At 42.3% G+C, this 17,919-nt stretch overlaps 1 protein-coding gene across 1 annotated transcript; it reads left to right on the forward strand.

The window, feature by feature from the left end:
• The first annotated feature begins 2,342 nt into the window (after positions 1 to 2,342).
• Positions 2,343 to 3,908, forward strand: LOC306918655 (uncharacterized protein). The gene is made up of 4 exons (XM_079531543.1): positions 2,343 to 2,435; positions 2,647 to 2,831; positions 3,327 to 3,543; positions 3,707 to 3,908. The coding sequence occupies exons 1-4, from the start codon at positions 2,429 to 2,431 to the stop codon at positions 3,829 to 3,831; spliced, it is 534 nt and encodes a 177-aa protein (XP_079387669.1). The 5' UTR covers positions 2,343 to 2,428; the 3' UTR covers positions 3,832 to 3,908.
• The last annotated feature ends 14,011 nt before the right edge of the window (positions 3,909 to 17,919 follow it).

Here is a 17,919-nt window from a genome sequence, read left to right on the forward strand (position 1 = left end):
GCAGATCCACAAGCTCACAATCTTAAATTATTTGACAATTTGGCCTGTTTTATAGGCTAGTATAGTTTAGTACAGGCTATACCAATAGCACAATAACTGACATGTGTTCTGATCTTTGACATCAAATGTGCAGTCTAGTAATATTACATACAGATTATGTGTTACTTACTTTAACTTTCCATCTGTACTTTGTAGTCCTTGGAATCATTTCTGTGTCATCCTCCAAGTATCTTTTATAAGGACCACGCCGTTTGGCCATGTTTGATTAATAGTTAACACAAGCAGCCAGCTAGCTACCAGGTGGAGACTAGAAGCTTGATCCCCCTAGGTCTCGCGTGCGTTGGCTCTAATGCATATGCTCTCATTGCACTAATCATTTTAGGTCTCGCGTGCATTGCTCCCACCCCCGCCCTCCCCCCTCCCTGTTAAGAAGAGAGCCAATGAGATAAGCGTCCCGGACGAGCATGCCTCGTTAGTTAAATCGTCCGCACTCTTGCGTATAGTTCACTGAGCTGAGCAGACTCAACAAGCAGGTGAAAAAGACACGTGTGGATCATGGCGTTTGCAATTTATTTCTTCAAGGAGGACAGGGCTGTGGAAGTTGGTAAAATAACGTGGATGAGTGCTGACGACCAGCAAACGATACAGATAATAACCCAATGCCCTGACCTGGAGGATGAAAACGGATGGCTCCGTGTAAAGTGGCCCAAAGGCAAGAAAAAGAAGGGTGATCCGATATTTTTTTCAGCCAAGGTTTTACTGTTTGGTGGTAAGTAGTTGATCACATTAATTCATTGAGGGGGTTCAAGGAGTCCCCAGCAAAATGCATTAATGTAGCATCAGGTTAACCCCTAGCTCCTTTCGGAACCCTACGTTAAAGTTTCTGACATTTTGATACGTGGTAGGTCCAAAGGAGCTCAACCCGGGGGGTCCGGAGACGGGCTAGTTAACCCCCTATATAAATCAGCTGTTTGAAAATGGCAGATCTACAAGCTTGAGCTGTGAGCTTGTTTATTTATTCTCAGCAAATCTATTTCTTCTTTTGGGTGTCCTTGACATGAACATGTTTGGACTACTATAATACTAGTCCAGTGGTTCTCAAATGTTTTCATGTCAAGGACACCCAAATTGACACCCAATTTTAAAATATATGCCAATTAAGCCACCCCCATAAGGTTTTTACAGCTCTAGCAGTGATTCTCAACCATTTTAATTTCAAGGACCCCCAGTTTGACAAGGGTTAGGCCATGGACCCCCATTTTCTAGCTCGGGGGTTCTCAACCTGAGGGTCGGGATCCCGGGGGGGGGGGATTTGTCTATTTATTTATATCTCTGGGACACATTTGCATAGTGACATTGATGTTGATTTAACCGAGAGTGTACCAATGGGTCCATTTGGTTCCATTTGTACAAAGTTACTGGTCCATTTTAACATTATGTGATCTCAAAAGATTCTGTAGTTAACTTTAATTTGATTTCACGTTTTTCACAGACATCTACAGTGATCTCTGCAAGAAGAGACAGGCATTCATTTCAGGTGAAGACATATGGCAAGAAGCAGCCGGCAAGAGGAAGGTATGTTTATATGTATAGTTTCATTATATAGATATTCCACTGCTACGTTCTTAGCTTACGCATGTTTCATGATAACTACTTATGTATGTGATGTATCGCCATGCTTTTTGTTCTTGCTTATTGTAAATCGCTAAATGCCTAAATTGAAGGTTAAGCCAAACACCAAATTCATGGAGGAGGAGGAGGAGGAGGAGGAAGTTCCACCAAAGAAGGTAATTAATAGCAAGGTTCAACTATATTGTCAAAAATACAAAATACAATCTTTGCCTCTTTAACAAATTTGGAACTGTCTGTAAGCTGAATTGCTATATCGGCAGATAATTAAATAAATACCAGATAATTAAATGTATTTAAAATTGTCCAAGTGCACAGATCACACTTCAAGAACACATTTGTTTTGATTATTTACAAAATTATGGAGCTGGGTAGGATCTACCAGTGGTGCTGTTGAATGTATAAGATTGCCCTGTTATTGAAACATTTATTATTTTCACAGAAAAAGGCCCAAAAAGGATCTACAGAAAAAGAGGCATCCAGCCAGATGATTGAAGAACTGAAACGGCAAATGGAAGGCAGATATTCACCATCTTCAGAGGTAAAATATAATTGACTATTTAGAAACTTGAGATTTGATGTGTTTTTGAGTTGATGTAGTAATTTTCCTGTGAATTTTGCTGCAACAGAGGAGACTGATTATTCGATTTTCTGTGTTTTGGTGTAGTTAACTAACTCAAATGAAGATTCTGATGAGGAGCTGCCCAGGAACTGGAGCGCAGCTCGAAACAAAATAAAAGCCCTTCAGAGGGAAAACAGAGCCCTGAAGGAAGACAACGTGAAACGTATCATAGATGCTATGACCGGTATTTAAATAAAAAACTAATCTTGCCATGTCTGCAGAAAACTATAAAGGCCAACGGTCATATATGTTTTGCCCGATGGTTCTTGGTTTACCTATGATCCTAGATAACTATTTCTATGCATTTGTGCATTGTTTTCCTTTCATACTGTAGTTGCTCTGGTTAATGCTTTCATTCCCCTGTCTTTACATCTTCATTCCCTGACCCTGCATAGAGCTTCCAGTAGTGGTTGCACAGCTGAAGCACGTCATCAAGAAACTCATGTCAGATCCTGCCTCTACCTCCTGCATGTCACCCACACCATCCTCCTGCATGTCGTCACCCACACCATCCTCCATGTCCTGCATGTCACCCACACCAGCTGCATCCTCCTCCACTCAAGCGGTGTCTGATGAGATGGTAACTACCCCATAAGGCAGGGGTGGGCAACTTTTACGATGGAGAGGGCCACAATATTTCCACACGCACTCCAGAGGGCCACATTGCATTTTACTGTCGTAGCAAAAATAGCTGATCTACAAGCTCAAAACGCATCACGCTGTGAAGTGTTTTGAGCTTGTAGATCAGCTATTTTATGCTATTGTTGCTATATTTGAATTGAAATCCTGAATGTTTTGCTATTTTTGAATTGGAATCCTGAAAACTAACATTTTTGTAATTTAAAATGCATTTAGTTATAGTTACCGGTATGTTACCTTTATGAACTATCTGGTTTTACCCATTACATGGAAAGAAAGCATGCTCACAAACTTTGTGGTAGAGTTCTATAGTATTTGCAGTCTCCTTAAAAGTTTAAATGGGATGATGCCTCAGATGTTCGTCTATAAATATTCACTGCACAGATGAATATAATGTGAGTATTTGAGAGTAACACATGTTTTATTTATTTTTTAGGTGCCTCTTATGCCTGGGTCTGAGGTCACCGTCGTAAAACGGAAACTGAAGGCTCTGCGGACTGCGAATTCTTCCGTGTACATAGCAGATCTATCCGTCCTGGTTTTTGGCAGGGAAACGCTGGCCAATTCCAGTTTGACCGGGAAGCAGTCGGGGGCGCACAAAGACCTGGAGTCCAAGCCACCACTAGACCCTAGCAAGCTTGAGGCTACAATTGGTGAGTTCTTTCAATATGGACAAACCATAATGATTCGCACACACTGCTTATCAAAATCACCCCCCCCCCCCTCCCCACTTTGTGGTGTTAATTATGGATGGTGGATAATATGGGGTGACGGCAAAAAAAAAGTTAGTTTTATTTTCTGTGTTTTCCCTCACAGGTCATGTCCAGGCGAAGTATCCTGACCTCGCCATTCAAGCCATAAGGTGCGTGATAAGGAAGAAGTGCAACAACCTGGCGTTCGTGTCAAAGCCCAAGAAAGTTGAGAAGAAGGCCGCCATGTAAATTGGCCCTGTTTTTTTGTTTTCCTGTGTATTTCTGTTTCTATTGCCTACCTGCAATGTACCCAGTATGTTAACGTTTTGAACAAGTTTTATAAATGTACCAAATTCTTAAATCTGTCTTGTTGTTTATTTACTGTAGTGTACACACAGTATGTGAACTTCAAGTGTACTTGAAGTACATCAGTAGTATACTAAGTAAAGGGCCAAGTAAACTGACTAGTATGCTATAAGTAAACTTAAGGACATACTTAGAAGTGTACTTCAATGAACTAATATGTGTGCTAGAAGTATATAACTAGTACACTAGCAGTATATAGATGAGTATACTTAGAAGTGTATAGATAGTATACTTAAGTATAACAACAAGTAAACTAGTAGTTTACTAAGGACATACTTAAAAGTGTACTTCAATGAACTAATGTGTGCTAGAAGTATATAACTAGTACACTAGCAGTATACTTAGAAGTGTATAGATAGTATACTTAAGTATAACAACAAGTAAACTAGTAGTTTACTAAGGACATACTTAAAAGTGTACTTCAATGAACTAATATGTGCTAGAAGTATATAACTAGTACACTAGCAGTATATAGAAGAGTATACTTAGAAGTGTATAGATGGTATACTTAAGTATAACAACAAGTAAACTAGTAGTTTACTAAGGACATACTTAAAAGTGTACTTCAATGAACTAATGTGTGCTAGAAGTATATAACTAGTACACTAGCAGTATATAGATGAGTATACTTGAGTATACTACAAATGTTCCAATTTAGTCCCTAGAAGTACACTAGTAGTATATTATATAGTATACTTTATAGTGTACTACAAGTACATTGTTATTAGTATACTTACTATACTTAAGTATACTTTAAAAAATGAACTTTAAGTATACTATTTTTTTGCTAAGGGAAGCCATATCTCCAAAACTGGTGGGTCAAACTGAACAACCAATATGTCAATTTGAAGCTATGATTCACTGCTTTCATATGACAGTCAAATTTGGTCACATATGAATTTAAGCACATGCAACTTGTGTCTCATTTTACTTCAGTCATGCTAGTGTTAAGTGAAGGTGGAGAAGTGTGTGAGTGGGTTTATCAAACCAATGAGTTTGTAGTATTCAGAAGAGTTTGTGACTAAAATAATATCTTCGTTATGATCCATCAGTTATTTTGTATAGGTTTTTCCACCGTTTCCTGAAAAGTCACGTTTCTTTTGGGAGATGCGAGGTTTTTATCTCCACCCCTGGCGACACGGTCGCTGTTATAAATCTTGCATCTATCACACCCGGCGTCGTCCTCCTGCGGGTGCCATTTGTTTGTGTCTGCTGCAAAGGGCATCGGCGAAGGGCATGGAGGAGGGGAGGATACAAAAAAAACATGGGAAACATAAAGAATTGGTTCCGCCCGGTGGTGTGTGGAGTGGAGCGACACTGCGGGGCTGGGAGGGAGCAACGTGTGTGGTACATCAACCCTTGCCTTGGAGCTTGCCGGCTCCATACCGTGTACAGAACGCAACTACGTGTTGGTACGAAGCCTTCTAATATAGCAGGACTGTGCTCCAATGAATCGTTGCTGTCGAGGAAAAAAAACAATATATCTCCATATTCAAAACGTTTTTTCTTTTTTTTTTTACCTTATTTTGTCACACAAGATTGTCACAGAAAAGTAGCGAAAATAGCGAGCAGGTTAATCTGCTGTTTTAAAGAAAAATAGTTTTTTTTTAAAATCTCAACCCGATTGTATCTGTGATCCTCTCTACCTTGGCCTCTGTCTTTTACTTTGCATGGCTCTTCACATACAACTTCGTTTTGCTTCATTTGGGGTTTTTAAAGGTGATGGCCTGTAGACAAGTTTTCAGCCAAAATTCTGGGCCTTTTTTCCTCTATCTTTCCCTATATTATGATGCTGAGGTGCAACAGTACACTCCCCCTTTGCCCCCCTGTGGCTGAATGCACTGTTTATATCCACTACAGTTTACTAGTCGGGACGTCGGAGGGGATTTAAACTTTTAGCCAATTGCAGCGCGAGGCTGTGACGGTGTGTTCAAACCAGCAGTATTATAATGAAAACGCGATGCGATTTCAATTGCAATGTATAATATTATCCCCATATCTTAGTAGTTAGTTTCACTATAACATTGTTCATGTGAAATAGTATGTTTATGATTTAATATGTAAGTCTGAAGTTAACAGGGTCTGAAGACAAACTGCAACACCGGCCGGCTTGAAGCATGCATTCAACCCGTGCTTGCCAACGGTGACAGGCTAGCCGTCGCGGATCATCATAGCGTTTTTTCTTTATTGCAATGAATAACCGACAGAGTAGTTCACATGAACGATGCTGTAGTGGCTGGGCATTTGAGGGGCAATATGTTTTATATGCACGATTACAAATAAAAGAGAATTGAATTGAGAGCCAGTGAGTCTCCTCTACTTCCTACTTCCCCATTTGCGGGACTCGGTGTGATATTGCGATTATGCTACAGTTACCCTTAGAAAAACATGTCAACTCAATGTCATTGTTGTAACTAAGATATCGATAGAAATTCATCATTTTTTAATGTCATTACTTATGTTGTAGTTTTTTTGGTTCCCTGTCCCATATCGTTCCAGTGTTGTGTCTGTGTGGAGCGTTACATAGCAGTGGTTCACCCCGTGGTGTTTCTCAGGTACAAAGCTCTAAGGTACAGGGTGGCCTGTTGCTGCGCGGTCTGGCTGACGGGGCTTGCATTTATCTCGATTGATCTTTTGTCAACAAAATCAATCAACTTTGACTACTATTCACAATTTTCCCAGAGTTAATTAATGTAGAACACTTTCGCTGCGATTCGCAAGTTGCCCGAGTTATGTTTTCATTGTTTAATTCACGTTTTTTATCAGTTTTAATTGATACGGGCAGATATGAGACGCGTTTTGATGATGTCATCGCAAAAAGGTCCGTCGCGCCGACGTGCAAAGGGTTATGGGAAATGGAGTCCCCGTTGTTTACAATAGGAAAGTTGCATAGCAGCGCGGCTGCCCCGTCCTGCCTGTTGTTGTGGTCGGCACTTTGGAATATTTTACAACACTACAACAAGCGATTACACCGTTTTAAAGTGGACTTTCATGACAAGCAACTCAGCGGTCGGTGCACTGGCTGTTCAAAGGTAACTTTAAACATAGGCAGTCTAGCATGGAAGACGCTGTTAATCGGACCCATCCCTGGTTGCAACTTGGTTGCATGCTGAAAATAGTCTACAAGCTCACAGCGTGTTGTGAGATTGTATATCGGCTATTTTCAGAGCAACACCCGAGAGCAACCGAACATAAACCGACTTGTCTTTTTAGCTATACTTTAGTTACTTTCCACCACTTCTCTTCCTCTCCAGCTGGCTTCCAGTAGTAGGAAGCCATGTAATGACCCGACCCCCATACGTTACATACCTGCATGGTTCTGCCACCCCCCCCCCCCCCCTCCCCCCCGGCTCCGTAGAGCCAGCAGGAAGCAGGAATGTGCAGAGAGTGTTAAAGAGGCAGGGGCTGAAATCCTGGGCACTTTTGGACAAAAATAGCAAAACTAGCTGATCTACGAGATCAGCTATTTTCGGGGCGCAATCCAGCACTCTTTAGCTAGTGGAGATGCGGTGTGTAACGACATGGATTTCTAAACAAATTTGTTCAACGCAAAATGCTGCGTCGAAGTTCAGGAGACTTCGGAAAAAAAGCAATTCTCCTGAATGCTGTCTTCCGGCATGGCATGGAAAGGAGTGTGGCATTTGCATTTATTTTGCCGTAGTAAATCGTGGTCTGGAAAGGGCACTTGTTTTACAGACGGGTAAAAGGGCATGGGGCTGAAGCCCCCCTTTGATGTCTATGTGTGCACGTCCCTGATGTTTGGCATAGCCCAGGTACTCTCTTTTAACCCGACGATGGGAGATAATGGAGTGCAGAGAGAGAGAGAGAATTTGAGACTAGTAGGGAGGGGTGGATGGATGGATGGATGGATGGATGGATGGATGCGGATGGATGGGGATGGATGGATGGATGTGGATGGATGGATGGATGGATGGATGGATGGATGTGGATGGATGGATGCACCCTGAGGCCATTCACACCCCTTCCATTCCATCCACCACATGGTCTGGACAGGATGCTCTACGCTTCCCCATCTCTCTCTCTCTCTCTCTCTGTGTGCGTGAATGGGTGAATGTAATGCGTAATCTCTGTAAAGCGCCTTGGATAAAGGCGCTATGTACGTAAATGCACCCTTTACCATTCACAATTAAGCTGCGGAGCCGAGTATCGGTTTGGCGCATTTTTTTGCCTATCCTCGGCGGGTTGCCCTATGCCACTGGTTCCCAAACGTTTTCATGTCAAGGACCCCCTAATCTATCTTGAATATAGCTGAAGTATAGCTAGATGTAGCCAAAACACTCCCGAGGCGATCGACAACAACGGGAGCTATGATTAATTCTAACACGACTATAGCGACGGGACCGCGATGGGCCGTCAAAAACATAATCTTTGGTTAGAATTGGACGGATTGATTTAGATCAATAGTTATTCACGTTTTAAGATTATCGATCTCATCCACTACAATGGGGGGGATCACTTTGGATGACGTCCCAACCGTAAATTACATCAAATGTTGCCCAACAGGTGCTCCCAGCCTGTGGAGTGATGCGCTCGGTTATGATAATTATCATTAATGTTCCGTCCTGAGCGCTGAGCGTATTTGATAGGACGGAGACCTCCGTTTATGCCGCTCAGGGTGTTAACATAGATTTTACAATACAAATTGGGGGGTCCCAGAGATAGAAATGCATGCAGGGGATTTGCTGTAACGGAACCCATGTTGGGATTTCATTATTATAAAACCACATCGTGTACAGAACCCCCACCCCCACCAAACGCACACGCACGCACGCACGCACACACACAAGACCAGTAATACAGCATAATTCATGAATTCCACATATCTATCTATCTATCTATCTATCTATCTATCGTATCATAGTTAAACCAGGGGCCACCTTGTGTGCCAGCTTAATGTGTCATGAGTTGATAGATGATCTAAAGGTGAAGTTTGCATAGTGACTATACATTTCCATGGATTCAAAAACAATATGAAAATGCTTTGAAGCGCAGGTGTGCAAACAAATATTAGTGGAAGGAGGAGCAGGGAAAGGTATAGTTAGAGAAGGCAAAGCACAGAGTTCATCATTTGGAGGATCTGCTCTCATCAGGAAGAAAGTGACCGTCGGACGAAGAGACTTCACCAAAACACCAACGCAGAGATCTGAGACACTCTGCTGGCATCAAAAGGTGAGATCCCTTTAACCTTGTTTTCATTGTTCATTAGAATAGTTGTTGTTTTCAGAAGAACATTGAGAATAGTTGTTAAAAATGTTAACTTGTGTCTAGGAATGTGCCGGAGACATTTTGGCCGATATCGATATCCGATATAATTAATTGCTGTTATGGCCGATAACCGATATTACCTATGTCGATATGATCTCATTCTGTATTAAAAATATATATAATAATTTTGTCCATTCTGAAAAAAACATGTAACAGGGTGTCTGCACTGCAGGCTTAGGCAAGTCAGATTTAACTTTAATACCTTTATATTTAATATGTGAGCTTGTAGATCTGTTCAAGCTGTTACTTTGGGCTTCTTTATCTGTAAAGACTAAAGACAGACCTATTAATCGGACCGATTAATTAATCGGTCTGATTGATTAATCAAACCGATGCCGATTAATCTAAAAATAACTCAAATCGGCCGATACCGATGTGTTTGCCAATAATCTCCCATCACTACTTGTGTCATTGTTATATCAGGTCAACTGTGCTCAAATCCATCTTCTGTCTTGGTTACAGGACACACACAGAGCCTGAAGATGAACGACACACTGGCGAATGGCACCAACTCCTCCGTCTCCTCCGCATCCTCATTTCTGGCCCTACAGATTACTATCGGCTCTATCAAGCTCCTGGGTCTGCCCATCAACAGCTACGTTCTGTGGCTGATACTGAGTGGAGCTGGTGGGACGATCGCCTCCGAGTTCTTCTATCTCAACCTGATCGTATCTGTGATCCTCTCTACCTTGACAGATGTCTTTTACTTTGCCTGGCTCTTCACATACAACTCAATTTTGCTAGGGGTTACTGACTTTATTTTTGCTTTGTTTCTCTTATTCTCCATCCCATCGTTCCAGTGTTGTATCTGTGTGGAGCGTTACATAGCAGTGGTTCACCCCGTGGTGTTTCTCAGGTACAAAGCTCTTCGGTACAGGGTGGCCTGTTGCTGCCCTGTCTGGCTGACGGGGCTTGCATTCAGCTTGTTATTTGTTCTATCCGGTACGTTCTATCCTCACTACTTCCTGCTGGGCTTTTGGGTGGTGTGCATTTCTGTGGTGTGTTTCTGCTGCCTCTCGGTCCTCAGAGCTCTGAAACAGCCTGGACCAGGAGAAGGACAGAGGGACAGTGGGGAGGGAAACGGCCTGAAGAGAAGAGCTTTTAGAATCATTCTGATCAGCTTGGTAGTAATGTCTATGACTATAATGAGCTGTATTCCCTTTACTCTGTTTACACTACTGAATTATTACAACATAGTTGCTGAAACCATCCTATATGCAGTAGCCATGATTTCAGTGTTTTTCCATCCATTGCTCTACCTCCACAAAGCTGGGAAACTGCCATGCTTCAAGGGGCTCTGAAAGCAGGTCAAACAGGATAGATCTCTAATGCTGCGTTCACACTGGCAGATGCAAAAGATGCAAAGATGCAAACATCATATCATAATTGTATGTGTTGTTGCTTTGTAAAATATGTTGCTCACACGGTCATTAACATCATCAAACGTGCGTCCGTATAGTGACGTGTGTCATTGCAGCTACAGTTGTAGCTTTGCATCTGGAAGTTGAACCCAGCTCAGCTTAAATTTTTAGCTTTTGCAGCAGCCACAAACGTCAGATGCATCTTTGTATCTTCATGCTGGCTTCCATTGACAATGAATGGTAGACTGTATCTTTGCATCTGCCCGTGTGAACGCAGCATTACCAGACCTGTGTGTGATACTAGGCTCTAATCCTACAAATGTAATCCAAATCTGCCACTGTGTCAGAGAAACCTATTTTATTTCATTTATTCAGCTATTTGATATGTTGTTGTTTTTTAATTACTTGTGGTAATTACTCTGCAATTATTGCGTTATTGTTTAACATATGTAGATTTTTTTTAATGGAAAATCATTGTTTCTCAGTTGAAATCCCCCCCCCCCCCCAGGTGACGGTAAAGTAAACAAAAAACCTCAAAAAAAGGTATACATTAAATATAATAGAAAAGATCATCACTGCATCAAAAGTAAGATCAACAAACTAGGCCACTATAGAACCAGTCAAATATTGGAGAAATTTGCAAGTTATATAAGAAAGAGGCAAAGATTGTGAACATGCATGCTCATGTTGATTTGCATGCTCACAACGAGCTTGTAAATCAGCTGTTATCACAACATGTATCTGCGTAACCAGTTCATATAGGATTATTTTGGGGAGTCGTGGCCTGAAAAGGTTGAGAACCACTGGTCTAAATAATATGACCTGTTCATGAACTTTGTTTAATTCAATCATTTGGATTATTCATACAATGGAACATGACACATGTGTGACGGATTAATACCCACTGTCTATTCAAGTTGTATTTATTCTCGAAATTAAACTGAGTAATTAAACTCATTTTCAGTGTCGTTGAGTAATACAATATCACCAAGGTTTTAAAATGACTCAGGGGTACCAATGTGGTCAATTTGAATGTAGGTCATTCCATGTATTAGGGCCACAGAAGCTAAAAGCAGATCTACCAAATTCAGAGTTAACTTTTGGTACCTTGAATTTGGGGATTACTTGATCTGGTCTGATATGACCTGTTCATTAACTACTAATTTATCTGTTTTTCATCATCATTAATAATGTGTCACTGATGGAACATGAAGCATCGATAGAAAATAAAAATCTAGTGAAGAAAGTTTTTTTCTTTTCCTTTTTTTGCTGTGTATTGACTTTAAACGTACATAACCAAACATAGGACAAACTACTGTAACCCATTACGAATACTGTGGAATTATTGTCATGGCTGGAGTTGTCTGTGAAGAGAGACGTTGCTTGGTGCTTCCCATTGTATGAATCAACTAGAAAAGGGAACTCTGTTACATTTGCACATCATTTGCTGCATATGAACAGTGACAAGTGTATGTAGCAGGTGTGGCGCTACTTATGGACCTATGGGTGTGTATGTGAAATCACTTTAGGCTCTGTGTTGAGCATGGGACTTTTGTTTGTTTGTTTGTTAAAAGGATAAAGCTCTATATTCTGATATAATCATTGTAATAGAGTGTCTGTTCAGTCACAGGGCTCTCCATGTATTTTTACATTTTAATAAACAATATCATAAAATCCAGTGTCCATCCAGGATATGGCGTCTTTATACCACAGCTTAAGGTTAGCACTTTCAATATCAAAATATTAATGACACTCCTCTGTAGTGCTTTTTTAAGTGGTGCAACCACTTCATTAAGTAGCTTTGTGTGTGCCTGCATGGCTGCCTGGCTACCTGGCTGTGTCTGAGCACGAAAGTAGCATTTGGTTGGTTTTCAAAACAGTGCAGCCTGTAGCAACTCATAATGTAATAACTGCTCAGCCTAACACACCAACATATTAACTGTATATGTGATGATTTCAGGTGTAACAGTACAGTACAGTACAGTACAGTACAGTACAGTACAGTACAGGGACCCCCTGGGGACCCCTACACGTCATTTCTCAACCGTTTCGGACGCAGGGTGGCTAGCCGGAACCGGCCCGCCCCCCTGGGCGTGTTCCCATGGGGGTCTGGATGTTCCGGGGACCCCCTGGGGATGGGTCGCGCATCATCGTACCAAAACACGTTCTCACGGATGACAGTTGACTGGCCCTTAAATACCCGCTGCTATATTATTACAACATAATGTTAGCCTATATCAAATATCATTGACCTAAATGGCGTTATATCAACAATGAAAAAAAAGGTTAGGCTCATGTCTGGAAAACGTTAAACATGCGCGATTGACGCATTAGCCTACTTTACCTGGGTAACATCAACTTCTGATACATACTGTATACTTGACATGAAATGATAATCCTGTACCGTCACCGTGTAGCGTTTTGTTTCATTAGCGCGATCGTGATGAAATAGGCTGCAGCTGTTGTTCCGTGGCTGTGCACACATATGAACGGGTGAAGATCATAGGAGGAGGTGCAGAGAAAGAGTCAACTTTTCACGCTGATTTTCCAAACAGTTTCCCAGTTTCTAGGAATTACATTTTGGGCAGGCAAGATGGGTCGTCGTCGCCCCCCGTCGCACAATCAGTAACACAAAAGGTTTTCAAAGAGATATACCTGCCAGACGAGTAGGAAACAAAGGCTGCCTGAAAGGCACGCATTTGCATTCCAATGGGTGATCGAGGGTCGTGCACTCTACTACGCGCAACGGCCAATCCACTGCCAATCCGCTGCCTGTGTTTGTCCTTTTTTCTCGTGGATTTTGAAAATACGACGGGAAAACTTGTGATTCACTTCTCGCGTACCAGTGGCACAACCAGTCCGCGGACCGGTGGTTGGGGAACCTCTGCTCTATACCGTACAGTGGGAACCTCATGTTTTTGTATTGTCTTGGTGTCATGTGGTAAATGGTGCATTTATATAGCGCCTTTATCCAAGGCGCTTTACGTAGATTGTACATTACATTCAACCATTCACACACACATTCATACACCGTTGGCGGCGGAAACCACGCAAGGCACCAACCAGCAAATCAGGAGCAATTAGGGGTTCAGCGTCTTGCTCAATACACTTCGACACTAACTCTGGGGGAGCCCAGGTTCGAACTGGCAACCTTGCGGTTACCATCCAGCCACTCTACCCCTGAGCCACCGCCGCCCCTACATTATTTGTTGTTTTGATGTGGGTGTTTGAACATAACTTTGAAGATGAATATCCTTCAGAACAATAAATATTATTATTAGCTTGGTGTGTGGCTTCTACCCCTTTAACGTTAGAGGTTGTGGTGACAGCAGCTCCAATGAGTCTCGCTTCAGTTCAAACATGTTGATGTCTGGGACAGAATTTTGCATTGAACATCCATCTGTGGTAGTTTCTGCATCATCGAGCACCACACATTATTTGAATGTCACACGCAGGCCTATTTTAGACTAAACTATACAGGATGGCAACATTTTTTAAAACAAAATAAACATGAGGTATTAAGACTTCAAGACACAGAGCATAATAAACACAATTACAAACAAACATTTGAGAACACCAAAAATTAAATGTAAGAGTAGAAAAACCGAGCAGAAAGGTTATTACGGCCCTAAATTTAGAATATAGTGGAGAGCTACAAGCCCACTCATTTGTAGCACATGGTGCCTGATCAATGGGCCAATCGAAGCAGTGACTCCCAATTTGTATATACCTGTACTGTATATTGGAGCATGGCTACCCCAGAACACCAGGGGTCCATCCATCCATCCATCTATATCTATGACTATCAGTCATAGTTACACCTGCAGGGTCATGGGTTGTGTCATGGGTTAATAAACAAATTATCGGTACATATGTGTTGCCCGAGGTTATCCAACTAAGGACAAAGTTTGTGTGGCATGGCGGTATGAATTGATATATAGCCAACTACGCCACCTGGGGAGTTGCACCCCAGGAAATAGTTAAACATCTGATTTACTTATGACTCACAGATTCGTTGTACATTTAATTAATAAAGGCAGAAACGGGTTTACAAAAGTACAAAGCTTTATTCAGTGCTGACCGTGCAGAGACAGACCGTAGCACACAGACTAAAAAGCAAGAGACAACCGGTCAATTTCATGACCATAACTCTAGTCGACAATACACTGACTACAGGCATGAGAGAGGCTTACCTGGCTTGAGCATAATGAAACAAACAATACTGAAGCCCATTAGACCAGCCTTGTTTGAGGGATTGTCATGAAGGGTCCTTCATGACACACACGCTGTGGGACTGCGTGGAATGCTGAAGCCCGAAGGGCCAGCTCCGTTCAGGAACACACCAACTGAGGAGAATCTAACACAGGCAGAGTGTGTGCTGCTTAAATACTGCAAGCAATCAGCTCACTGATTACTGGGAGGAGGATGGGCAGAGTAGAAGTCAACGCCCATACTGCTACAATCGCATAAAGATTATTTACATTTCCATGAATCCAATGGAATATGAACATGCTTTTAAGTGCAGGTGTGCAACAAACACACATTAGTGGAAGGAGGAGCAGGGAAAGGTATAGCTAGACAAGGCAAAAGCACAGAGTTCATAATTTGGAGGATCTGCTCTCATCAGGAAGAAAGTGACCGTCGGACGAAGAGACTTCACCAAAACACCAACTCAGAGATCTGAGATACTCTGCTGGCATCAAAAGGTGAGATCCCTTTAACCTTGTGTTCATTGTTCATTAGAATAGTTGTTGTTTTCAGAAGAACATTGAGAATAGTTGTTAAAAATGTTAACTTGTGTCTAGGAATGTGCCGGAGACATTTTGGCCGATATCGATATCCGATATAATTAATTGCTGTTATGGCCGATAACCAAAATTACCGATGTCGATATGATCTCATTCTGCATTAAAAAAATATATAATAATTTTGTCCATTCTGAAAAATACATGTAACAGGGTGTCTGCACTGCAGGCTTAGGCAAGTCAGATTTAACTTTAATACCTTTATATTTAATATTGTGAGCTTGTAGATCTGTTCAAGCTGTTACTTTGGGCTTCTTTATCTGTAAAGACTAAAGACAGACTGATTAATCGGACCGATTAATTAATCGGTCTGATTGATTAATCGAACCGATGCCGATTATTCTAAAAAAACGGCCGATACCGATGTGTTTGCCGATTAATCTCCCATCACTACTTGTGTCATTGTTATATCAGGTCAACTGTGCTCAAATCCATATTCTGTACCGGTTACAGGACACACACAGAGCCTGAAGATGAACGACACACTGGCGAATGGCACCAACTCCTCCTTCCCCTTCACATTCTCAGATCTGGCCCTACCGATTACCTTCAGCTCCGTCAAGCTCACCCTGGGTCTGCCCATCAACAGCTACGTTCTGTGGCTGATACTGAGTGGAGCTGGTGGGACGATCGCCTTCGAGTTCTTCTATCTCAACCTGATCGTATCTGTGATCCTCTCTACCTTCGCCGATGTCTTTTACTCTGCATGGCTCTTCACATACAACTCAATTTTGTTCAAGGTTACTAACTTTACTTTTGTTTGTTTTTTCTTATTCTCCATCCCATCGTTCCAGTGTTGTATCTGTGTGGAGCGTTACATAGCGGTGGTTCACCCCGTGGTGTTTCTCAGGTACAAAGCTCTTCGGTACAGGGTGGCCTGTTGCTGCCCTGTCTAGCTGACGGGGCTTGCATTCAGCTTGTTAATTGTTCTATCCGGCACGGTGTTTCCTTACTACTTCTTGATGCTCTGAAACAGCCTGGACCAGGAGAAGGACAAAGGGACAGTGGGGAGGGAAACGGCCTGAAGAGAAGAGCTTTTAGAATCATTCTGATCAGCTTGGTTGTATTGTCAGTGGCTATAATTGTTCATCCATTGCTCTACCTCCACAAAGCTGGGAAACTGCCATGCTTCAAGGGGCTCTGAAAGCAGGCCAAACAGGATAGATCTCTAATGCTGCGTTCACACTGGCAGATGCAAAAGATGCAAAGATGCAAAATCCACAGAATAATTGTATGTGTTGTTGTTTTGTAAAATCTGTTGCTCACACGGTCATTGACATCATCCAGCGTGCGTCCGTAGTGACGTGTGTCATTGCAGCTACAGTTGTAGCTTTGTAGCTTTGCATCTGGAAGTTGAACCCAGCTCAGCTTCAATTTGTAGCTTTTGCAGCAGCCACAAACGTCAGATGCATCTTTGTATCTTCATGCTGGCTTCCATTGACAATGAATGGTAGACTGTATCTTTGCATCTGCCCGTGTGAACGCACTATTATGCAGACCTGTGTGTGATACTAGGCTCTAATCCTACAAATGTAATCCAAATCTGTCACTGTGTCAGAGAAACCTATTTTATTTATTCAGCTATTTGATATGTTGTTGTTTATTGAATTACTCATGGTAATTAGAGATGTTGACAATTACTCTCATTGCATTAATGTAATATGACCTTGTTCATGAACTACTTTTAATTCATCTGTTTTTCATCATCACTCATAATGTGTCACTGATGGAACATGAATCATTGATGGAAAATAAAAGTGAAGAAACTTTGGTTGCTGTGTATTGACTTTAAACGTACAGAACCAAACATAGTCCACAATCAGAGTCTACAAGTTGAATAGGCCTACTACGTTGAAATGGGCCATCAAGTCACACTTCTTAGAGCACCCCCCCCCCCCCCCCCACAGGAGGTGAGGGGGTGTCGGGTGGGTCACAACAATGCATTCCATTCCAAGACTGCCACCTACAACAGACATCAACGCGCCTCTTGGAGCACCCCTTGGAGCACCCCCCCCCCCCCCCCACACACACACACACACACACACACACACACAAGTTGAATAGGCCTACGTTGAAATGGGCCATCAAGTCACACTTCTTAGAGAACCCCCCCACCCCCCCCACACACACACACACAGAGATAGTGGGGTGGAAATAACGAGACAGGCAGTGGTCTGTATAGTAGCCTAGTGCTTTTAATTGACATGGTATGTATTATGTCGCTATGAATCACGCTGGATTATAATTTCTTCACAATCCTATATTCTTCTCTCTTCCTATCTCCCCCTAGGTCTGGCTTATTAAAGGCTAATCTCCCCCTCTCTCACTCCCCCTCTCTCTCTCTCTGCCACATGCAGCGAGAGGGGACTCATTCCCCCCACACACACACACACACGTGCGCCTCTCCCTCACTCTCCCCCCTCTCTCACTCCCCCTCTCTCTCTCTCTCTCCCCCCCCCTCTCTCTCTCACACACACACACACACACTCACACACACAATGTCGGACCATTGCTTAGAC

Source organism: Electrona antarctica (genome assembly GCF_951216825.1).
Source record: "Electrona antarctica genome assembly, contig: scaffold_59, whole genome shotgun sequence".
Taxonomy (NCBI): domain Eukaryota; kingdom Metazoa; phylum Chordata; class Actinopteri; order Myctophiformes; family Myctophidae; genus Electrona; species Electrona antarctica.

Coding starts and splice junctions, on each gene's coding strand:
- LOC306918655 (XM_079531543.1), top strand. Junction 2,832..3,326: donor AAGCGGTGTCTGATGAGATG/GTAACTACCCCA, acceptor TTTATTTTTTAG/GTGCCTCTTATGCCTGGGTC. Junction 3,544..3,706: donor CAAGCTTGAGGCTACAATTG/GTGAGTTCTTTC, acceptor TTTCCCTCACAG/GTCATGTCCAGGCGAAGTAT.